The sequence below is a fragment of the Hipposideros armiger genome, unplaced genomic scaffold (assembly GCF_001890085.2).
Source record: "Hipposideros armiger isolate ML-2016 unplaced genomic scaffold, ASM189008v1 scaffold_3, whole genome shotgun sequence".
NCBI classification, from domain to species: domain Eukaryota; kingdom Metazoa; phylum Chordata; class Mammalia; order Chiroptera; family Hipposideridae; genus Hipposideros; species Hipposideros armiger.
Genome location: NW_017731353.1, coordinates 8,136,814 through 8,160,064, shown reverse-complemented (window position 1 = coordinate 8,160,064; position 23,251 = coordinate 8,136,814). Strand labels below are relative to the sequence as shown.

The following is a 23,251-nucleotide window of genomic DNA, read 5'->3' as shown; positions in this document are numbered from 1 at the left end:
GTGGGGGCCGGAGGCTCAGGGCAGCTGCTCCCTGGCCACGAGGCCGTCCCCTGTCTCAGGACTCCACCACCAGACCCAGGTCACTTGTGCTCCCACCTGGAAGGACTGGGGTTTTGTCTCTTATCGAGAGACGTCCCCCACTGCTAGGGTCACAGCTGAGCTGTGCTCTTGGCCCCTGGACGACAGGCCCCAGATTGAAGGACCTTCATCTGTCACCTCGCTGGCCCCGGCTGCTGACTGCCCGCACCGCTGGGCCCTGGACACTTGCCCCTTCCTCCCTCTCCTGGGCTCACCTTCTGTGCACATGCAGCTGTAGGTGTTGGGCCCGTCCAGGCACTTGGCGCCATTCTTGCAGGGAGTGCTTGCACACTCGTCCACGTCGTATTGGCACAGGTTCCCGGTGAAGCCTGCAGCCCGGGACAGGGGTGGCTGTCAGACGAGGCGGGCACCGCAGCCCTGAAGCCAAGCCCCGGACGAAGCGGACCAGGGAGCACCCGACATGGGTTCTTGAGCGCGCCTCGGCCAGGGCTCAGCAGAGGACCCCCCCCTTCCCCCCCCAACAAATTTCTCTCCTTTCCACTCTTTCAGCTACCAAGCTTCAGGTCAAACCCCTCCCAGTGCCTTCACAGAAGGGCCTGTCCCCAGACTGACTTCGGTTGCTATGGCTACAGCCCAGTCCTGTAGAGAATGGGGTTCCCTGCTCCGTGTCTGGGATCGCTGATTTACTCTGGGATGGCTGATTTACGTCTCAGGAGGCCCAAGGCTCTGACCTGCAACGCTTCCCTGAAACAGCCCCCTCCCTCAGCGGCAGGGACCACTGCGGGGTGGCCTCAAGCCCTCCCAGCCATCATGTCCACTGTAGGCTGGCTCCTCCGAGAGCCTGACTGATGCTTCCTCCCTGCCCAAACCCCTCAGGGGTCTGGCAGCTCACTGCTGCCCCCAAGGCACCCTTTCCTCCAGGGAAACCCCAGCCACCAGGAGGACAGTCTCTGGGCCCTGGGCTCCCCCAACCCCCAGGCAAGCACGCCCCACAAGGCGAAAGGCTAGTACCCCTGCCCAGCCTGGCCTTGTGTGTTGGGAAAAGCCTGAAAACACCCCTTCTACTCCCGAGGTGCAGGGCTCACCCTGCATTCCAGCCCCCAGGTAGGAGGACAGGGAGCCTGGGCCTGAGCGGGGACCACCCACAGCGCAGCATCAGGGCTCCTGGCCCAGCTCTGCCGGGGGAGTGTGTGGGGAGCTCGGGACAGCCCTAGGGGGCCGGGCCTCACCTGTGGGACACTCGCACAGGAACTCATTGATCTTGTCCAGGCAGCGTCCGTTCTGGAGGCAGGGGCTGCTGGCACATTCGTCCTTGTTCACCTCACAGTGCACGCCCTCATAGCCTGGGGTCGGGGAGGGGGGCGGAGGGGGCGCTCAGGACATGGGCGGTCTTGGCAGTCCTCACCACAGCCCCGCTGGGCTGGCTCTGGGCACAGAAAGCGATGCCCAGCCCCAGCCACCAACAGGACACTGCCCAGCACCCTCTACCCCTCATTCCTGCAGCCCACCCACCCACTCGGGCCCCGCGCTCTGCCAGGCCCTCCAGGTCTGGCCTCCCTCGGTTTCCCCAGATGTTGGCGAAGGCTGTGGCCTAGCGGGCACGGAGGCTGGGGGGCACTCCCAGGGGTGGTCTGGCCTGACTCAGTTTCCGTACCAGGCATGCAGATACACTGGAACTCCCCGATCTGGTCCAGGCAGGTGGCGTCGTTCTGACATGGGTTTGAGACGCACTCGTTGACGTCAATCTCACAGCGAGGACCGCTGTAGCCCTGCAGACACTGGCACTCGAAGGAGCCCAGCGTGTTGATACACTTGCCCTTGTGCTCACAGGGGTTGGCACCTGGGGGGTGCAGCATGGTGAGGGGCTGCTTCCGGCACCCCGGCCTCTGGAACACGGTGGCACCTGCCCACCTCCCCACCAGACCGGGAACCCTCTGAAGGCAGAGTCTACCTCCACCAGGTCCCCTGACCCCGGCTGTCCCGCCGCTCCCCGCCCCAGTCACATACCCAGTGAGCACTCGTCCACGTCCTGGCTGCAAGCTGGTCCTGTGTACCCCGAGGGACAGGTACAAATGGCCTTGCCGTTGACGGGGTTGGTGTCACAGTTGGAGCCCTCATTGCAGGGGTTGCTGATGCAAGCGTCATTGAGGTGGCACAGCAGACCTGGGCAGGGCATCGCAGTCAGCAGGGCACGGCCCCTCCCCAGCCTGGGAATGGCCAGCTGCCCGCACCTGGCCCCACCCCCACCCCCACCCAGACTCCTCATGGAGGGGCCTCCACTGTGATGCTATCGGGCGAGCCTCTGGACGGGCCAGCAGGCCTTGTCACGAACACCCCTGCCCGTCTTCACTCCAGAAAGACCCTCCCGGGTTTATCCCTGGGGGACCTGAAAAGCCAGTCTCTGGTCTGAGCGAGGTCATGCACGCCAGGCCCAAGAGAGCCCACTGAGGCGGGCATCCTTCACCCTCACTCCCGCCTGGCCCTGGGGCACCCCCGTCCAGGGCAGCAAAAAAGCACCAGAACCTGCCCCCTCACCTGTGCGGCCGTGGGGACACTCGCAGTAGAAGGAGGCCACACGGTCATGGCAGGTGGCACCATGGAAGCAGGCGGCACTGGCACAGTCGTCGATGTTCTCGCTGCAGTCCTCGCCGGTCCAGCCGTTGACGCACACGCAGTTGTAGCCACCGTGGGAGTTGTGGCACGTCCCACCGTTCTGGCAGGCGTTGGGCATAAGCTGGCACTCGTCCATGTCCTTGGTGCAGTACTGGCCTGTGGTGGCACCAGGACCGTTGGGCCGGGCGGCGGCCTCCAGGCCCCTCCACCACAGGCTGACACCCTCACCCCACGAGGTGCAGAGTCCACCTCCCCCAGGAAGCCTTCCCGGGAGCACTTGTCCACCCATCGCCAGGCAGCGTCACTTCTTCCCCTGCTCCCACGGCAGCGGAGGGGCTTTTTTCTCTCCCTGCTCAGACTGTGCACCTAGCTGCACTGGGGTCCATGCTTGTCTATCGCCTCCGTCAGATGCGAGCCCCCGAGGCCAGGGCCTGCGTCAGGTGTCCTACCCAGCAAGCTTGGCTCAAACCTGGGGACTCAATTCTGGCACAGGCTGCTGCCTAGGGCCAGGCTGTACACGGTCCACACAGACCAGCCGATGCCACATGTGTGCTGACCACTGGGGTGGGGGACCTCAGACCCCCAGGGACACCAGCCCTCCAGCTCCGGGCCCCTCACCACCCCCCCCCTTGCCCCCCGTGTACATGCCTGTCCACTCTGGCGGGCAGCGGCAGTTGTAGGTGTTCACCCCATCCACACAGGTGCCCCCATTCTGGCACCTGTTTCCTGGACAGTCGTCAATATTTTCTTCACAGTTCTGACCAGTAAACCCTGCGGCGGGAAGAGCCGGGGCCCAGTCAGCCCTCCAGCAGGGTCAAGCGGCTCGAGCCAGGCCCTTGTCCTGTGATGCCCCCCACCTTGGGGTCCTTTCAGTCCACCCCTGCACCCCCGACTCCTGTGAGCGGCACCACGCTCCAAAGTCCTCAGGCGGCATGTTGCTCTGGGAGGAATCGTATTGCAAAGGGTGCCAGACAGGGACTCGTGCACACAGGTCCTGAGGGTCTGCTGCAGAGACCCTTCTGTGGCCCAGAGTTCCCAGTGGCTCCCATAACTGGGCGCTGCCAGGCACTGTGCGGGAGGTGCTTGGCCATGGGTGCCCCATTGGACGGGGCCTGCATGGAGGCTGGGGAGGCCACCAAGCTGGGAGCTGGTGGAGGCAGGGCCAGGTGGGCAGCCCCAGGGATGGGTGTGTGGGGAGGGACCACCTCCTCCCCCAGCCCAGGGCCAGCCTGCTGCTTGTCACCGCCACACCAGTCAGTTATATATATATTTTTTTAGCTGAGCCCTCCTGCCACCTGTTGGCAGCTCAGCTCTGGCCAGGAATCGAACCGGCGACCCTGTTGCTCAGAGCTCGCACTCTTGAGCGAGCTCTTACCAACTGAGCCACGCGGCCGGCCCCCACACCAGTCAGCTATTAATCCACTCAACTCCCAGCGGGTCAATGATCAACCCAGAAAGGTGTGTCTGGCAAGAGCCAAACCTGCAGCCCGTGGCTAATTAACGCCCCTCCCAGGTGCCTTTGAACCCCCCTGCCCTTCGAGACAGAGCCCCCCCATCCCAGCTGCCCTGGAAAAAAAGCAGGAGGCCAGGAAAAGCCAAAAGGCAAATCAGAGTGGCCTGGGGAGTACCCCAACATCAGAGCCCAGAGCCCATGCTCTGCTTCCTACTTACACCATGAGCGCTGCTCTCCCTCAGATGGGGCTCACCCTCCCCAGGAGGTGCTCAGCCCCCCCCCCGCCCCCAGGCAGGGCCCGCACACACCAGCTCCAGGCGTAGAGAGTCCTCTGGTGGGGGCCCCACACACCTTACCCCACCTCCCCCAGTCCTCACCAAGGCCCCACGCACGACCCTTGCTGGGGGAGGTCCTACGCTCAAGGTCACACAGCCACCAAGAAGGCATTTGAACTCAGTCACAGCCACCAAGAAGGCATTTGAACTCAGTCTGGGGACAGGCCTGGCCAGAGGGCTCAGCCCTCGGCTCCCCAGAGACTGCCAAGCAGCCAGCAGCTCTGGGCAGGCAGGTGGCGAGGGGAGTACCCAGTGACATGCAGGAAATGCACGCGCCTGGCGCCTGTCTGCACGCAGAGGCAGGGCTGCGGTGACAGGGCCCAGAGCCCAGCTGCGAGAAGAGCACTTCCCTTTGCAGGGGCCAGGCTGGCCAGGGCGGCGTGGGGGCTGAGGCGACACTCAGGTCACCCCCAGGTCAGCAGGGCCCTGTGCCCCACCAGCACCCACACCCCACCAAGTCCCCCTCCTCGCCCATCTCCCCACCGTGGGGTGCAGCTGACAAGACTTAAGAGGTTTCAAACCTCGCCATTATTATTTTTAGATCATCAGCAACAAAATTTACTCAAACAAAAACGATTACGGGAAGAGCAGTTTGGACGACAGAGGAATGAACTGCTGGAGGGACAGCGGGTGGGGAAGGGGCTGCGTCCGCCGTCACCCCCACCCATCATGGGTGACGAGCGGGGAGACAGGAGGAAGGGAAGAGCCACCGCTGGGTGAAGTGACGGTGCCGGCCCCAGCTGGACCCCACCCGGGAAACGGGGGAAGCCCCAGGTTGCACAGGCGAGACGGGTGCTCCCTGCAGCCAGTGGTGAGGGAGTTTTGCAACGTGCACACGGGTTCCAGAGAACTCACGATGAGGGGCACTCACGAGCGGCTGGACGCAGTCTGGTGCCCGCCGCCCCAGGAGGCTCAAAGCAGGGACAGGGTGCCAGGGGCCGGGACGGCAGGGGTGCCTCAGGAAGGGATGCCCAAGGAGGCCCCTCAGCCAGGCTCGCCCAGGGCCACTCCTCACCAAGGAGCCCCTCCTGGGGACTGCGAGGGCCCCAGGTCCCTGACACAGGGGAGGAGCACTGAGGGTCACGGACCCAGCTATCCAGTCACAAGACCCCACCCCAGCAGGAGTGGACAGGCGCGGGACTGGGGTGGTTCCTGGCCCCTCCACAGGCTTAAAACCATTCCTTAGTCCAGACCCACTCCGCACACGATACCCAGGGCCACACACCCCATCCGACCTGGCCCGCCTGCCTCCCCCCGCCCCAGGCACCCCGCGCCCTTCCACACTGGGCACCTCATCCCTGCAAACCAGGCCCTCCCTCATGGCTGGCCACTGGCAGTACCTGGCAGGCAGGCGCACTCGTGGGTGGTGTCCCCCGTGGGGCGGCAGGTGCCCCCGTTCTGGCAGGGAGAGGGGCTGCAGGGCACGTAGGGCAGCTCGCAGTGGGGGCCGGTGTGGGTGGCCCGGCACAGGCAGCGGAAGGAACCGATCTCGTTGAGGCAGGTGCCCCCATTGTGGCAGGGCCCGGAGTTCTGGTTGCATTCGTTCACGTCCTGCCTGCAGGTGGAGCCGTGGAAACCGGACGGGCAGCCGCAGATGTATGAGGCCTCGAAAGGCAGGCACTGGCCGCCGTTGGCACAGGGGTTGGAGGCACACGGGTCAGCCTGCTGGCACGTCTTCCCTGGTGGGCGAGGGGGGCGAGAGGGTCAGGCTGCCGCCCTGGTCCCTGCAGCCGGGGCCTCCCCCAGAGGGAGTGACGGCCCAGGATGGACCCATCTCTTTAATCCTCAGGGCCCCACTGCAGGACACGGCCGTCTTTCTATCTTTCTGCAGACAAGGGACCACGGTTCCAAGATGCTGAGTAACCATCCCAGGACACACACTGCTATGAGGAGGCAGCCTCCGGATCTGACCGGCCTGTCTGCCCTCGGAGCCCACACTCTGAAAAACTGTACTCTAGCACCCCAGCTCCTGACAGAGGGCCCGTGCATCCCTGGGCAGAAGGCAGGGAGGGGTGGGGGCCCTGGAGCAGGGCAGCCGAAACCAGACAACTCAAGAGCTGGAAGGGACATGGGGACTCTAGGGTGGATGCTCAGAGCTATTTCTGGACCACAGACCCCAAAGGCCTAAGGATAGCCCAGGACCTCTCCCAGACACAGGCAGGGGCTGGGCATCTGCCACACACCACGTTCCTTGGGCAGCTGGGGGAGGGCCCGGCTGAGGGTCTCTCACCTGACCAGCCCGGGGGACAGCGGCACTTGTACTCCGTGAGCGTCAGCAGGTCGCAGGTACCACCGTTGCGGCAGGGGTTGGCGAGACAGGCGTTGTCTTGGGGTGTCAGGCAGAGAGGCCCGGAGAAACCCAGGCGGCAGCTGCAGGTGTAGTCCACCACACCACCACGGTCCACCACGAGGCACGTCCCGGCATTCTTGCAGGGGGTGCTGAGGCAGGGATCGTGCGCCTGGCATCGCTGGCCCACGAAGGCCCCGCTGCAGCTGTGGTAGACAGCAGAAGTCAGTTCCACCGGCTCCCCCAACCAACCGCCCCTGCCACTCAGCACCGCATCAGTCGGGGCCCTGGCTACCCCTTGGGGAGCGCCAGAGGCTGCCAGCCTCACCCAGGCAGCAGGCACAGGGGGCGGTCGCCTGAGACCAGGCAATGACCGACCGCTCCGTGTCCTGGGGGCTCCTCGAGGGGCAGTGGACGTGTTCTGGGACCAGACGGGGAGGTGATTACACAACGTTATGAATATGCCAAGTGCCACTCAAGGGTACACTTTAAAGAGGTTAATTTTACATTAAGTGAATTTCACTTCCATTTAAAAAAAAGAATAGTTATTTTAATTAGGGGAATGGGCTAGAGGCCAGGAAGTTCGGCAGAACCCAGCTTTGACTTCAAAACGCACCCACGAGACAGAACCTCGACAAGTCACCAAAAAGGGGCCACGCAGCCCAGTCACAGCCACTCTCCAGGGGAGGGAAGGGGTGCCCGGTAAAATCTTTTGTTTGGGGGGCTTTTTCTTCTTTAGCTTTTCTATAATGAATATGCCTTGTCTGGGTAATAAAAAAAAGTTCACTTTTTTTCTTCTTTCAGTATCAACATGGCAGTAGACGTGGAAGGACCACAGATACCAGATCGACTGGCTTGCCATTTTCTTTGTGATGTGGAATCCTCTCTTCAAGGGTCTTTCCTGATGGGGATCTCGCTGGGACACAGGCCAGCACCCCATCCCCACTTGCACTTAGCATCATGTCACGGCTTGTCCCTTCACAAGAGATGGTCCAGTGGCTGGAACAGAACCACCCACACGACAGCTGGGGGAATGAGGTGCCAGGGGTGCCCTCCCCGAGCTCTGAACGGCTGGGCAGGCGGAAGGCCACTGCATCTGCAGGTGTGTGCCAGCCCCTCGAGAGCCTATGAGCCAGGAGGGGGCGTCCTGCCTCCCCCCACCAGAGGACCCCCCTGGGCCACCTGTTGGTCCAGCTCTTAGAGCTCGGGCCATAAACTGCAGCCGAAGTCACCTGTGGCCTTGTACTTGCAGGAAAGCTCGGCACAGGCTCTGGGACCAGCCAGGCGTCCCTCTTCCCAGGGGCAAAGCCTCTGAGGCAGAACGCGGCCCCGCCCACAGCAGCCTGGGAAGGCAGCCCCCATGCTGCGCCCACAGCTCTGGGCACGGGAGGGCGGGGTCTTCTCCCACCTGGGGGCGGGGGTGGTGGGGAGCCTTGGGTCCCCTGGATAAAGAAGGGGCTCTCCTGAGCCCTGACCCATCCGTCTTCCTGACCCCACCCAGGAGGGGCTGCCCCTGGTACCAGCATCTGGAGCTGTGGCTACTTAAATGCCAGCCCGCTGGTCTTCACTGTCTCCCCTTCTGCCCACAGCATGGGCAGGGTGGCCCCAGAGGGGCGGCGGGTGGTTTGGGGAACCGGGGTCTGCATGTTTTTCAGCAACTGGGCTGCCCCCGCCCTGCCCTGCAGCCTAGGAGGCATCTACGTCCCTGACGGCTTGTATCTGTGGCTGCAGCTTGGGCAGGGCGGATGCAAAATGGCCACTCCGGCCCACCATCTGTTGCCAGAAGCCAAAAGTCCCAAACCAACTGGCTTAAAGCAAACAAGCTGCCCCCTCCGGGAGGAAACTCAGGTCTGAGCCAAGGCTGCTGCCCCTGCCACTCGTGGGGAGGAACGGCTGGCTCCTGGTGACGGGCAGACCCCAGGAACACATCCTCAGTGCTGGGGCTCGGGCAAGGCCACACTCCTGGGGCCTGGGGAAGGTGGCGCGGCCCCCACTGCGTGTAGATCCAGTTACAGGCCGCCTGGTCCTGGCCTGAGCTCACTGGGAACAGAGCACTGGGCGGGGGTGGGGGGGACAGAGGCGGCACCTCCCCCAACCTATCAATGCCCCCCATTGTCAGGCAGGCGCTGGCTCCCGCTCCCACTTGGAGAAAGGCTTTCTTCTTTCCCAGCCACTGACGGAGCCCGGAGCCTGCAGGCCGTGGGTGCTGCACAGAGGGCTCTCGGTCATCACAGCGGGTGGGAGCCTGCCCGGCCCCGCCTCCCTCTGGCCCTCTGTGCCCCCACCCCACCAGCTCCAAGGGGAGGAAGGCCCACCCCACAAGGCTGCCCAGCGCCCTACTTTGCGTGGGCTAGGCCTCTGTCACCGATCCCAAGGGATGCCCGGGGCCTCCTGCCACCACAGCAATCCTCCGCTCAGTGCCCTATGTTGGGGCACTGGGTGTCCCCCAATGGACCAGATATGCACCCAGAACCCTCCAGCCATAGGGCAATGTTCCCATGAAGAGTCTCCCTGCTCTCCTGCCACCCCGTCCTGAATGGGGACCCCAACATGGAGGACTGTGGGAGACTCCGACTGGCTGAGCACACACAGCCAGCCAGGCTGCATTTTGCTGGGCCAGCCAGAGGGAAAATAACGCCCAATAAATCAGGCGTCAGCAGCATGGACAAAGGGTGTCCGGGAAGCAGGTGCGCCTGTGGCGGGGGACGCAGGCAGCAGCTGCTCCCAGCCAGGCATGGGGTAGTGGGGCGGGAGGGGGGACACATCCCTGGCGGGCAGGGCAGCAGCCAGGGAGGCTCCTCCTTGGGGGAAGGCGGCAGCTGAGAGGGCCCATTGTCTCCCCACTCCCGCCCAGGCCTGGCGGACACTGTCGTGAAGGCATGCTGCCCATCCCGGGCGGCTCATGGGCTGGGCCTGGGCCCAGCCACCATCCACCACCAACACCCCAGCTACAGGACAGGCAGGGCCACAGGGAGGAGCCGCCCCTGGAGGTGGGACAACTGACGCAGGTGCTTTGTGGGGGAGTGCCGGTGCAAGGTGCAACCAAGGCCTGCCCAGCGGGAGGACTCCCCAAGCCAGGCGTGCAGGGTCTGGGCTCGGGGGAGCGAAGCAGCTTCAGGCCAGTGCCGAGGGCCTCTCCTCCCAGGACCCCCGGTCCCCTGCTCCAGCTCTGGGCAGCCTCCAGCCCGTGCCACCTGTCTCCCAGTGTGCCCATAACGCTGGATCTTCCCAGGGACAGACACCTGTCACCTCCTCTGCCCACCGCGACCAGACTTCCCTAAGGTGGGAGGGACTGCAAGGCCCCTGCTCGGACACAGCCGGGGCCACAAGTGTGGGTAACCAAGCCCGTCATGGCCATTCTATCCTCGGTATCTGTCCCGGCAGGTCAGTGTAAGTGCCAGGTGGGGACAGGTTTCCCGGGCTTGGCAAGGGAAATTGCACCCAGCACATGCCTGGCCAGGGCGTCAGTGGCCCGTCCCACACCTCCTGCGGCCCCACACCCCAGCTGCTGGGGCGGCGTGGAAACTGCCGTGTCCACTACACTGCCAAGCTCACGGCAGCCTGGGGCCCACCATGCCAGGTGCCCCGCCGCAGCTCTCCTTTCTTTGGTCCCTCCTGAAGGTCACCCCAGCCTCAGCTCCCCCACTCACCCTCTCTCCCACCCGGCCCAGGGCAACCAGTCCTGGGCGGCAGCAGGTGAATGACAGGTGGGGCTGGGGGCTGCCGGAGAAGGGCTGCCGAGGGGCTGGGCTTCCGGCAGACGCCTGCCTGCCCGGAGGAGCGCCAAATGGCTGCTGTGCCTGTTGTCCCACAGCCTGGCCTGCGCTTTGTTTCCGGCCTCAATATTTCCACTGTGCCCAGCGCCCCCTCCCCCCGGCGCACTCTGCACTCCATAGAAATGCGACTCCAGAAAGCATCCGCAGGCAGATGTTGCCTCGACCTTTCACCCGGGACTAATTCTAAATTGTGCTGTTTTCCTTTCTAAGCTAAGCGGCCATCTGCCATCCCCAGGGGACAGATGACAGCTCCCTCCACCCCTAACGGGGAAAACAGAAGGGGGAGCCACTAAGTTATGCGAGGTGCACTTACTAGGTTCTGTCCTCAAGGAGTTTCTGGTCCAGCGGGGCCGCGCCGAGGGGTGGGCCCTACACCTGGGCCAGTGGGGGGGGGGTCAGTGACATGGCACCCTCCTTCCATCTACAGGAGGAAACAGGCATACCCCAGGGGAGGTGCTTCCTGGGGGTTCCACCAATGGACTGGTGACATAGAGTTCAATCAGAGGACCTTTGGGGGTGGGGGAGGGGCCCTCCATCCTGTTCTGCCACCCGCTATCCCGCCAAGACAGGCACTGCCTGACTGGGGTACAGTGGGGGGTCCAGGGCACTGGGCTCGGGCACATCAGAGTTATCACCCGGCCACCTGACCACCTGGGCCGAGGGGACTCAACGCTGGATTTGATTCTCATGCGATTTACCAAGCGCACCAAGCGATGCACATCTGCTCAAGGAAAGGTGGAGACACAGGCTTTCCTGGCATGGAGACGCCCGCCCTGCCTGGGCCCAGGATGTGCAGCCTAACGCAGCCAGGAGCAGCTCGGTGCGTCTCTGGCCCCTCGCACACTGTGCAGGGCAGCCTGCATGGGCACTTGTGGAAGGAGCCCCTGGCCGTCATTAGCCATCTGCCCTGGCCCTCCCCTTCCTGTCCTTAACCAGCTCCACCTGTCTGAGCAGCAGCGCCCCGGGTGGAGCAGAGAAGGCAGGATTCCCCGGGTGGAGCAGAGAAGGCAGGATTCCCCGGGTGGAGCAGAGAAGGCAGGATTCTGCCCCACCTGCACTCCACTCCTCAGGGCCGTTCCCAGCCGGGGCAGCAGAGTGGTCAAGCAGAGTGGTCCCTCCTGGGCAATAAAGCGGGGTTCTCCCCTCCCCACACACCCATTCCCAGGCTGCCTGCCTGCGTGGGGTCTGGCTCTGCCACAGGAGAGGTCCCTCCCACTCCGTTCGCTCCTATGCCCCACCTGGCAGGGCTCTGCTTGCACTGTGCCTGCCGAGAAGCCCCTCCTCACAGACTTCCTGCCCAGAAAGGAGAGTCTGGGGTCCTTGGGTTCCTGTTCTGCACACTGCAACCAACTCAGGGTCACCGGGTTCCCCTGCTCACGAGGGGCCGGGAGCATGACAGCTCGGCGCAGCCCCGCTCCTGCCCAGAGCTTGGTCCTGCAGTACTAAGCAAAGACCCACTAAGGCCCAAGGCCCTCCACCCACACCACAAAACCAGGGGCCACTACCAGGCAGGCAGGCCGCTCGCCCCTGGGCAGCTTAGCCAGGCGGTTCTGAGACTCGGGCCTGGGAGAACAGAACCGCCCCTGACCCCTTGACAAAGGGGGAGGCTGAGGCCAGGACCATGCAGGACTGAGGGGTGCCAGACCTGAGTCCCCGGACTCCTGCCCCACTGGTAGTGGGGTCAAAAGGCCCAACGGCCCCGATCCAAGGTTGGGGGGCTGGTTCCTGAGACCTCAGCCCCTCCCTGGGCAGAGGCTAGTCCAGTGTCCCCCACATCCCAGCAGGAGTCCGCACCTTCCAGGAGGCACCAGCTGATAAGGGGTGATGTGCTCCTGGCAGCATGGCAGAGGGCTTGGGGGCCTCTGCTGGCCTTCCCCCACTGTACCCCACCTGGGGTCCTTTCCCATTGGGAACAGCGGGGCAGCTCCAGCTCCGAGGAACAAAGCCTCAGGGAGACCTGAGAGCCAAGGTGAGTGACCACCAGGTAACTAACTGCTCAGGCCGCTTGCCCTCACCTCCCAAAGCCCCCAGGACAAACATGCACAGCAGGGAGAGTCCCAGGTTCCTTTCAAACCTGCAGGAACCTTTGCCCAGAGACCTGTGTGAGGGATGGGCTAGGACCCCCACCAGCGACTGGGTTGTGCTCCAAGGAACACCTGGCATCTCCCAGTCCTCCCCCCTTTCTGCTTCCAGTCCCCTTCCCCACCTCACTACAGGCAGCCAGGGGGCATGGGGGGGGGGGCTGGCCAGGTCTGGTGCAGACAGACCCCAACCCCAAACATCAGTAGTCACCCTTCAGACCAGAATGGTCTGGGGTGGGGGTGTGGAGTGTGCCCACGGACCCTGCAGCTGGTCCTCCCAGCCCAGATGTTCATAGCATTCTGGGCAATTCTGTCCAGAGCAGCGGTTCTCAACCTGTGGGTCGCGACCCCTTTGGGGGTCGAACGACCCTTTCACAGGGGTCGCCTAAGACCATCGGAAAACAAAAAGATATTTACATTACGATTCATAACTGCAGCAAAATTACAGTTATAGAATAGCAACAAAAATAATTTTATGGTTGGGGGTCACCACAACATGAACTGTATTAAGGGGTCGTGGCATTAGGAAGGCTGAGAACCGCTGGTCTGGAGTCTCTTTCCCAAGCTGTGTCTTTGGATGGTTTAAAATATGCTGGAAGGAGGAAGTGCAGGAAATGCGAGATCCCGTCCTGGTCGGCCTCAAGGGAGCCCTTTGTGTCAGGGGTAGAACCTGTCCTCCCGGGAAGCCACCTTTCCCACTGCAGGGAAAACAATGTCCCCAACACTCATTGTCCCCCTCGTCCCCTAGAGCTGCCCCACCGTTGACATGGGAGTGACCTGCCCGTGCCCAGACAGAAAGGCCCATGCAGAGATGGAGCAGCTGTGGGCAGAGCAGCCCAGGTCCCCACGGGGAGGGAAGCGCTTGCTGGGCCAGCCCCCTCCCTCCAGCGCTGCAAACGGCGCGGAGCCTGCAAACGCAGGGTCTCCCAGGAACCACCATCACAAGGGAGCCCCACAGGCTGTGGGGCATGAGAAAAGCCTGCTGACCCCCGCTTCATGGGGTAATTTCCCACCTGGTCCCCAAAAGACAGAGTCCCAAGCTGGAGACAAGGTGGGAATGTGTCTTCTCCCCCAGGCTTTCCCCAATGTCCACAACCCCAAATGGCCCCTCGAGACCTATGTGGACGGGCCTGTTGAGCTCGCGGCCCCCACCAAGAGGGAGGCCGGGGACCCCCACAACTGCCAGGGGCCTCTGTTCCCAAGCTAGGCGGGGCCCAGACGCACTGCAGGAATCAATAGGCTCATGAGGCCGGAGGCGCCGGGAGGGCTTAATCCAAAACTCGATTAATTAAGTCAGCAATTGCAAACTGAGCTCCCTGCCAAAGCCAGAAATGATTCTGGCAACTTCCTGCCTCTGCTCACAGGAGCAGATGCCGTGGGGGGGAGGGGGGGAGGTATGGGAGAGGGGGGCTGTCTTCCCCCCCGCTGAGTGGGCGGGCATTCAAGGCAGCCCCAGCTCCGTGTCCATGTCCAGCGTCTTGAGAATGCAGTGGGAGGACACCAAGGACCCCGTTATGTGGATCCCAGAGTGAAGAAACAGAGGCCACACCCACCCCCCACCCCCTGCTTGCGGATGCTGCCAGCTTTCTCTCTTTGGATTCTCGCAGCTGCCCTGCAGGTGCACACTGGGCCCATTCCATAGATGAGAAAGTCGGGGCTCGGGCAGGTTATGCCCATGTACCACCTGGATTTGAATGCAGCTCTTAACCTTCCTCACCACCAATGGTGGCCAGACTTTGGGGGGCGGAGGGGCACGGGGTGGAGTGGGGGACTCATGGACTGCCAGAACAGGGCCGCCCCCTAGAGGCAGCTAAGGAGCCAACAGGAGCACCAATGGCAGGTGGAGCGGGTTTGTGCACAGCAGCTGCCTGGCCTGCTGGCCTGGATTTCTCACCTGACCACCTGATCTCCCCAGACCAACCGGAGGGCCAGTCCAGAGCAGACAGTGCATTCTTATATCCTCACAGGGCTGGCTGGAACACAAACCCCGGGGTGGGGGTGGGGTTCAGGGTGAGAGGCCTGGGAAGTGGGGAGCTGTCTTCCTTGGGCCCCAGCTCCTCTGGGGCCCTTCTGTCCAGCAGGAGAGTCACAGCAGCGCTGGACACCTGTCACCACTCACCCTCAGTGCCAGAGGCAGCGTGGCATCGGTTGGCACTGGGGACGAGGGGATGAAGTCCATCGTGGCTGGCCACTGGGCAGAACAAGGGAGGGCCAGCCCCTATTGCATTCTTCCACCACTCCCAGTACACCCCCGACTGTGGGCAGCAGGGACCCTAGCCGTCCGTCTGTGGGTTGCCTCTAAGCCGGTGTGGGGCACAGGCTTCACCGGTGGTCCTCAAGGTCACCCCCATTCTGCAGTGGGCACCATCCCCTTTCTCTCTGGCCTTCTCTCCCAGCTCGCACCAGCAGAATGCTGCCTAGCCCCCCATGCTGGCAGACCACCCCTAGGCTTGCACACAGGCCCCCCACGCACAACTGGCTGTCCCCTCACAGACCTCACTGTCGCCCTAGGCCCAGCACAGCCACCGAGGCTCCTGGGGACACAGCAAATGCCAGAAGACAAACCCAGTCAGCTACACCCAAGCCAGGTGGGCTTGATGAGGCAGAGGCCTGCATGTCACACGCTGGGGACACCCGGGGACCCTGGGCCAGCTGGCAAGGGTCAAGGGCTGTCTGGGGCTTTTCCCCACAGGGAAAGTCAGAGGTTCTCGGGACGAACTTGACCCTCTGCCCTTCCGTGACCTTGCCCAAATTCTGGGTCTGGGCTGGTCTCTGGGAGAGCTTTCTGGACGAGGCCGTGGAGCAGGGTCCAGCGCAGAGTAAAACTAAACTGACCTGCTCCTTGGGGGACATGGGGACAGCGGCACACAGGACCAGAGTTTTGCTTCTTATTGCCCAGGGGTCAGCAAACTGCAACTCACAAGCCACATGCGGCCCTTTGGGGACGTACATGTGGCTCTGAAGTAAAATCGAAAATGAAAATAAAACTATCATAGTTTCATTTATTAAAATTTTAAAGGATATTATTCACATAATGGCGATTTCATTTGTTTTATGGCTCTTGAATAATTTTTAAATTGCTGTGAGGAACAGGATTGGCTCTTCCGTCTCAAAAGTTTGCCGACCCCTGTTATAGCCCGTGTGAACCTACCATCTTCTCAAAATAAGACGCTGGATTAAAAATAACAATACAGGCAGTGAAGGCGTCTGCCGGCGGGAGCTCCCAGGGGCGCGTCCCTGCCCCTCGTGGAGGCTGGGGTGCTCAGAGAGGTGGGGGAGCCGCCAGAGGTCGCCGCCCAGGTGGTGCAAGAGCCGCAGCTCCTTCCATGGCCTGTGCTATTGACTGGCGCCATCCGGTGGTGGCAGCGTGCTGAGGGTGCGGGGCAACCAGCTTGGACTGTGTCTGCCTGCAGGCTTGCCCACCTGGCTCCAGCCTCCCCGATCGCTGCCTCAGGCCCAGGGGTGCACACCACAGGTACCTGTGCTGTGCTGTGTCGGAGCCTGGGTGTCCACTGCGAGAGGACATCGCCATGGTCTGAGCCCCTGCTACACGTGGACACCAGGACATACTGCCCCCCGCCCCCTCATATCTGGCTCTTAGTCAGACAGGGCTAAGGCCTCCCTTATTCTGACCGCTGGAAGGGGAGTATGGGGTATGGAACCTGCCCCATGGGGCAGCTCCCAGGACCAGCCTGGCTGATGATATAGAGGGGCCTTGTGTAGACCCAGAAGGCCCACAGGTAGGCACCTCACTCAGGCCTTCTGCGGAAGGAGGAAGCGACAGGGGTGGAAGTGTGGCCAGGGCCCCCGCCTGTCCCCCGCCGCCGTCTCCGCCGGGCCTGGGCACACCCCCCTCCGCCCAGTCTCAGCTCAGCATCTCTTACTAAAAAGCTGTCAGGGAAAAATACATACAATCAAAACTCTGGCTTCTCCCCCAAACCTCTCATTTCCAGTAACTGTAGTTTCCGCTCATCAACAACCAAAACCAAGAGGAAATGGTGGGAGGCAGGTCCCCAAGGCCCACGGCTGGGTCCCCAGTCCCCGCTGCTCAGCCACGGACAGATCTTTCCAGGGGCCGCCCACCTTCCCTCACATGCGTCCAGGAACAGCAGGCCTGGCCCACGGGGGCCTGGGCCAGCACGGCCAGTCGTGTGTGCAGACAGCTACCTGTCTGCCGTGCGCCTGGAGCGACAGCGCCGCCCCAGGGCCTGACCCTCTGAGCAGGCTCAGTGACTCTGGGTCTACAGCAGGTCTGGCTGCGTCCCCCCAGCTGTGGCCCCCAGGGCAGATGCCTGTGGCTTCGCTGTGACTCATGCTGGGCCAAGCGTGTGGGCTGAAGGCACCCAAGAGCCGAGCTGCTGCCTCAGTCCTCAGCTGAGTGCCTGAGTGTCACCTCCACACAAGGACCATAGCTGGGCTTCTTCGCAGCCTCCAGGCCTGTGATATGGGGTGGGTGTGTGTCAGATGTCTCACGGCCACCTCTAAAACCCCCAGCCCTTCTCCTGGGCCCTCTGCACTCACACGGAGATAAACAGGACAACTGGGGACCTGCCTGCCTAAAGCCTTGGCTTGGGCCAGGTGAGGCTGGCCGTCTGCGCTACCTGTGGGGGAAGTGTTTGTTCAGCAAATCAAGTGTCAACAGAGTGACAAGGGGACAGTGTACCCAGCTTAAAAGAACAACCAATTCAAGCACTTCAGAGGCACACAACTAAGGCCCAGCCCAGTGACAGGGCGAGTGGCACAGGCCAGGCACAAGTTCTCTCAGCCACTCACCGGCGCGAGGCCAGCATGTCACAGCCTCAGACCTGGTGCAGCAGGGGTCACAACATGACCACTTCTTTGGGGAAAATCTTGACCAACCCAGGACTTGGCTGACTTCCCAAAGATGAGAGCCGCTCCCACCCCCTGCCCCACCTGTCCCCAAGCAACCCTGTGCGTGATGCTGATAGCTTGTGGCATGAGAACTCCCGGACGAAGGCCAGGCAGGCCATGGCGGCCGTGTCTAAGTGACCCTCAGGTGTGGATACCGAAGACCAGGCATCCCCTCCAAGCCCCCTTGAAACCTGGACCCCAGCGACTCCCTTCCAGAAAGCTTCGAGCCCCACAGGGCTGCCTCTACTGCCCAGGTGAAGGAAGGCGCCCAGCCCAGGAGAGCCCGAGACCCACAGTGCAACAAACACTGGAGGCTCTGGGAGGCCTGAGCTGCAGAGAAGGGTGGGCTGCCTGGCAGGAGGCCAGGCCCCTTGGAGGTGCCCACAACCCACCTGAAGGGCACCCACCCACTCAAAGAGGCAGCTTTGCATCAGGGAGCGAACAGGGAGATGGCAAGGCTTAATCTAACTCACTCCAAAGTGTTAATGACACACGTCTAGACCCCGACCCTGAGCGTGGGGGAAGTAGAGGTTTAGGGGCCGCGTTTCCCAGAATGCCTCCGTCCCAGGGGCAGTGAGTGCAGGGTGGGGAGGAGACCCGCAGCAAGAAAGGACCACTCAACGGTGACACACTGGGGAGGGGGCTTCTGTTCCCAGAATTCCACAGGTCTCACAGATGCCGAGAGCAACCTGTGATGGGGGGGCCATCTAACAACCCCTACCGCCACTGGGGACGAGCAGGTGCCCAGATGCTAACGTTCACACATCTGCCTGACCAGAAGGGACAGCTCTGTCAAGGGTCCCTAGGCCATTCTGCTTCCCTGTAGGACACACGGAACATCCCTGATCCTGAGGGCAACTGGGGGGGGGGGACCCTGTCTGTGTCCAGGAGCAAGGGGTCAGATCCCCAGCCCCCTCCTGTCTCATGCCCACGAGCTGGCCGGGGGCAGGCCGGCCAGGCCATCCTAAGTAACTCACCCGGGACACACCAGGCCCCACTCAAGGGCTCCATGACTGCCAGGTGGGCAGTCACACAGGCCCAGAAATGAGTGCCGATTCTTCCAGGAAGCCTTCCAGACATCCGCCCACCCCCATCCCACCTCCGCCGGACTTGTGTCCAACACGGTTCAAGGCCCTGCGTGCTAGTGCCCACCACTGGCCAATCCCTGCCAGCCTTCAGGGGTGAAGCACCGACACACGCTACGACGTGGGGGGACCTTGGGAACACGCTCAGTGACAGACGCCAGACACGAACAGCCGCATGCTGTGTGAATCCATCCACTGGAAACATCCAGAATAGGCAAATCCAGAGACAAAAAGCAGAGCAGGGCTTGCCGGGGGCCAGGGGGATGGGAGAACGGGGTGCTGCTTAACGGGCCTGGGGTTTTTGTCAGGAGTGATGAAAAAGGTCTGGAGCTAAGTCATGGTGATGGCTGCACAACCCTGTGAATGTCAATTCCACTGAACTGCACACTTTAAGCGGCCAGAATAGCACAACTTCTGATGTGTAATTTACCACCAAGATACCCATATGTATATCCATTCCCCCCCCAAAATCTAGTTGTCAACTCCCTGGTGTTCTCAGAGAGCAGGGCAGGGTGGGGCGAGGCCTCAAGGAGATGCTAGGAGAGGGCCTCTTGGGAAAAGGGCTTTCCTCTCCCCACCCCGCCTCCAGGGCTCCTATCAATCACTGCCCCCTCCCCAGGAGGTGCATCCCTGAAGTCAGGGCCAGGTGGTGAGAACACCAGAGCCCAGAGCTGGCCCCAGACTGGCGGAACCTGCCTTGCCACACGGCCAGGCCGGACTCCCCAGCTCCTCTGCCCACCAGCACCACCCGGGCACTGCAGGGTCCTTCCAGAGTCCTGCTGGGACACAGCGGGATGGGAGTTTGGGGGCCACCTAACCAACCCTCTCATGTACAGAGGGGAAACTGAGACCCAGGGAGGTGACGCATGTCTGAGGGGGGCGCTGCAAACCAGAGGCAGGCTGGCTGTGAATCTTCCCGACCTCCACGGTGGGGCACGGGGCGGGACCTGCTCGCCCCCACCAGAGGCAGCCAAGCCCCAGCCCTGATGGGAGCTTTCAGGACCATCCAACACATCTGAACTCACGGTCATGATGCCCTGAAGCTAGCCGCTCGTTCAAGCCTCGGGAAGGCTCGCGAAAGTTCTGGATCTGCCTGTACAGGACGGCGACAGCTGATGCGAGCTAATTCAAGCTGGCCTCGGGTCCCCACCCCCATGCCCGGCCTCTTAACCACTCAGCCTCAGTTTTTCCCACCTGTAAACTGGGCATTAAAAAAGGGCAGAGCTAGCTATGACCTGGAGAGGGAGGAAGCTGGCTGAGTAACAGGTCTGCCAGAGGTTTTATTACACCAGATAAAAGCACCTGTCTGTGCGTGGAGTTATTACCGTTCCATTATTGAGGAAAGCAATCTAGACGCTCAGTCAACTCTGAAAGCCACATCCTTTCACTATTTATAGATGAGACATGAAACAGAAAAGGTGTCCTCCCCACCCCAGGAGGGCGCAACCCCTCAGTCCAGCCTGGCACCGTCCAGTGGGCCCCATCTGCTGGCGACAGCCACTGCCACCTATCAAAGACGCAGTGAATGAGGAAGACAGTCGGTCTCAGCTCCCATGGGGCCTTTGGGCTGCAACCTGGCACTAGGGGAACCCCCCCCCCCCACCACCCCCCCGGCTTCCTGCTAGGGGCAGTTTTCTTTCTCTTTCTAAAAAATATTATCATTATTTTTTTCAATGGAAAAAATGTTGGCTGCTGTTCAGAGGCAGGGCCTGGCCCAAGAAGGCACCTTCCTTTCATGACAGCGTGTTCCTTGACGTCTCCCCACAGTGGGAGCCAGTAGGTGAGACTTTCGAGATCTGTTTTCTAGCCCTGTGTTCTTGAAGCTGAGGCGCTGTGTAAACAGAGGAAGTCCTGGAGGAGCCCTTTTTCATTCTCAGCCTAAGGGTGAGGGTGAGAATTAACCTGTTCCTCCCCCGGCCTCACCCAAGACTCGCAGGTGACTCAATGGAAACAGCCGGACCAGGTGACAGAAGATGCATAACGTTCCGTTCCGTCCCTCCGAAGTCGGGCGGCTGGCCCAGTCACTTCCCGCCCAAGCCACTTCCCGCCTGAACCTCTGAACCTCCTCTTTTAAAGGGAAGTCGTAGTCTCAGCCCTGCTTCCTTGAAGAGTGGCCAGGGAGGGCCTGGGGCACTGTGGCAGGACGGGGCAGTGGTTAGAACACAAGACAGAAAGAGGCAGGCCCGGGTACCGCTTTGGGCTGTGTGACCCTGGGGCCGAGCACCAGCTTCTCTGTGCTCTCGCGTGCTTTCTGGTGCCTGATCTGCGTGGTGTTACGGGGTTGCTGGAAGCTCCCTACCCACCGAGCTCACCTCCACCAGACACGTCATACCCACATGCCACTGCCTCTCCTGCCCTCACACTAGGACCTCGGCTCCACAAGAGCAGAGCCCAGCAGACAGCAGGCACCCAAAAGTGTCTGCGGCAGGAAGCCAAAGGGCTGTGCTTAGAGCCATCATGGGTGATAAAATCCCCAGGCTGGGGGCCCCTCCCCAGGCAGAGCCGGCCGGGCCCCCCAGGCAGCACCCTTTGGTTCTCTGAATTAACTCATTAGCTTACTAAACACTCTAGAATGGGGATCCTGAAACCAGCACCGTCAGCTCAAAACAAGGCAGGAGGAAACAGACTCGCCTGCTGCCCATGTACGCCGCTCTTACACAACAGTTACGCACCACTGAGACAGATCAATCATGTATGGGACCCACATTACACGCAGGGAGTCCCAGTTCAGGTGGCCCAATGACCCAAGGTCACGGAGAATGGGGGTGCGGAGCCAGGCCTCAAACATAGGACGCGCAAGCCCACCACCTGCCAGCCACTTGGACTCTCCTGCCGGTGCTCTCGGCGTGACGGCTCACCCCACTTCTGTGATCATCGGGACGATGCCCCCAGTGAAATTCTGACTCTCTTGAAGGCCCGGGGAGTACCTCAGACATCCGGGGGCCTCAGCTCCCAGCCCGGAACCGGGAACTCCCTTAAGCCTTTCGGACCAAAAATGCACACTCACCCAAAGAACAACAGTCCCCAGAGACCCTCTCCTTCCCCTAATCAAAAGAGAAGAGGGGGATCCCCATTCAGGAATGGCTCCAGACGCCTGCACCCTGGCACCTTCAGGAAAGAAGGTGGCTTCCCGCTCAGCCAGGAGAGCCGGGCCTCCCACGCCAGCGGACCTCCCAGGGCCTCCAGGAAATGGAGGGGCGGCGAGAGCGGGAAGGCACAGGCCCCAGAAGAGGGCTCCACACCCAGGGGGTCGGCTAAGAGGCTGGCCACCGGCAGAGGGCTGCAATGACGCCCCCCTCGGCCTGCCCACAGGCCACCAGCTTCCCACACAGCAGCTGTCCACAGACAGCACGCCACACAGGGACGGGACGTGCGGGGGGCCTTTCCTCCCGGCCTCTGGGACTTCCTGGGAAGGCGTCTGCCCCGACAGAAGCCTCTTTTTCCGACCCTGAGCCCTGCAGCCACCTGACTAGCAGCTTCTGGGGAAGGTTCCTTCTCTTTGGGGTGGAAACATGATTCACCAGGTACTAACGTGCCCGACACTGTGACACCGCTGTTTCCCACGCCCTGTCCATGGGGGAGCCAGCAAATTGGCAGAGTCCAAGAACTTTCAGAGGACCCGCTGGGGGCTGCAGGGCGGGGCTTCATACCCAGGTCGGTGCGGCCCCGGACGCCTGCACCCTGGCACCTTCAGGAAAGAAGGTGGCTTCCCCCTCAGCCAGGAGAGCTGGGCCTCCCACGCCAGCAGACCTCCCACGGCCTCCGGGGAACGGTAGGGTGAGAACGGGAAGGCACAGGCCCTAGAAGTGGAGGGGGCCAGAGCCCTGCACAGAGTGGCCGCAACACTCTCAAACTGCACGGCACGGTGAGCCTGGACCTGGGCCTCTGCACACCTGGGCCTGGCTGGGGGCCCGTCCCTGCTCTGGTCCCTCGCCTCCAACACGGTGCCGCCCAGAGGTGGGGCCTCTGAGGACGCCGCTTCCGCTTGCCTTCCAAGTGGATCTGTGGGGTGTGCACAATGGGGTCTCTGTGGGCTGAGCTCGGCTGAGTGCCAGGCCAGACTGAGGCAGGCTTCCCGCCAGGAGGAGGGGGCACCAGGCCCCTGGGAGAGACACGGCCCAAACCCTGATCCCAAACCCTGATCAGTGGCCTGGCTTGGGCTGGCAGGGCTCCCAGGGAGCCCAGGCTTGAGGGTGGGACAGCACGTCGCATTATCGCTCTGTCCCCTTGAAGTGTCTCACCCCGATATCAGGGAGGGACAGAGCATGGCAGCTTGTATCCTGAAGCACCCTCTTTCTGGCCCAGGCAGCATGCAGCTCAGGCTGTAGCCCAGAGAGACCCCAGTGTCCTCTGAGCCTGGCTGTCCCTACTCCCTGGTGGCACTGAGAAGACACCGCTCCCACTTTCCCCAGCACAGCACCCCCTCCTGTCTTCCCAAAACCCTCACAGAAGTGCTGCAGAGACTCTCACCGCCCCATGCAGAAGCAGGCGGGCGGGGAGGGAGCTGTGCATTCTGGGAAGCCACGCATAATTAATCACACAGCATTAATCCGCCTCCCCCAACAATAGCCGCTGCACTTCCACTGAATCCCAGCTGTCGGTCTCTGAATGAAAGGAAACAAGATTTAGGGCATCAAGCGTCGGTGAGGCTTCTGCAGGAGGAGAAAAAGGCCCCAAAACAGCAAAAAAAAAAAAAAAAAAAAAAAAAAA

General features: G+C 62.1%; 1 protein-coding gene across 1 annotated transcript in view; it reads right to left on the bottom strand.

Annotated features, from left to right (window-relative positions):
* Window positions 1-23,251, bottom strand: part of NOTCH1 (notch receptor 1) — a 46,869-nt gene that overhangs the window by 20,437 nt on the left and 3,181 nt on the right. The window contains exons 3-10 of the mRNA XM_019639926.1: window positions 6,671-6,933; window positions 5,781-6,119; window positions 3,301-3,423; window positions 2,575-2,808; window positions 2,047-2,202; window positions 1,694-1,879; window positions 1,269-1,382; window positions 294-407 (exon numbers count right to left, since the gene is read on the bottom strand). Coding sequence (XP_019495471.1) covers window positions 294-407; window positions 1,269-1,382; window positions 1,694-1,879; window positions 2,047-2,202; window positions 2,575-2,808; window positions 3,301-3,423; window positions 5,781-6,119; window positions 6,671-6,933 — 1,529 coding nt within the window. The remainder of the gene's footprint in view (window positions 1-293; window positions 408-1,268; window positions 1,383-1,693; window positions 1,880-2,046; window positions 2,203-2,574; window positions 2,809-3,300; window positions 3,424-5,780; window positions 6,120-6,670; window positions 6,934-23,251) is intronic.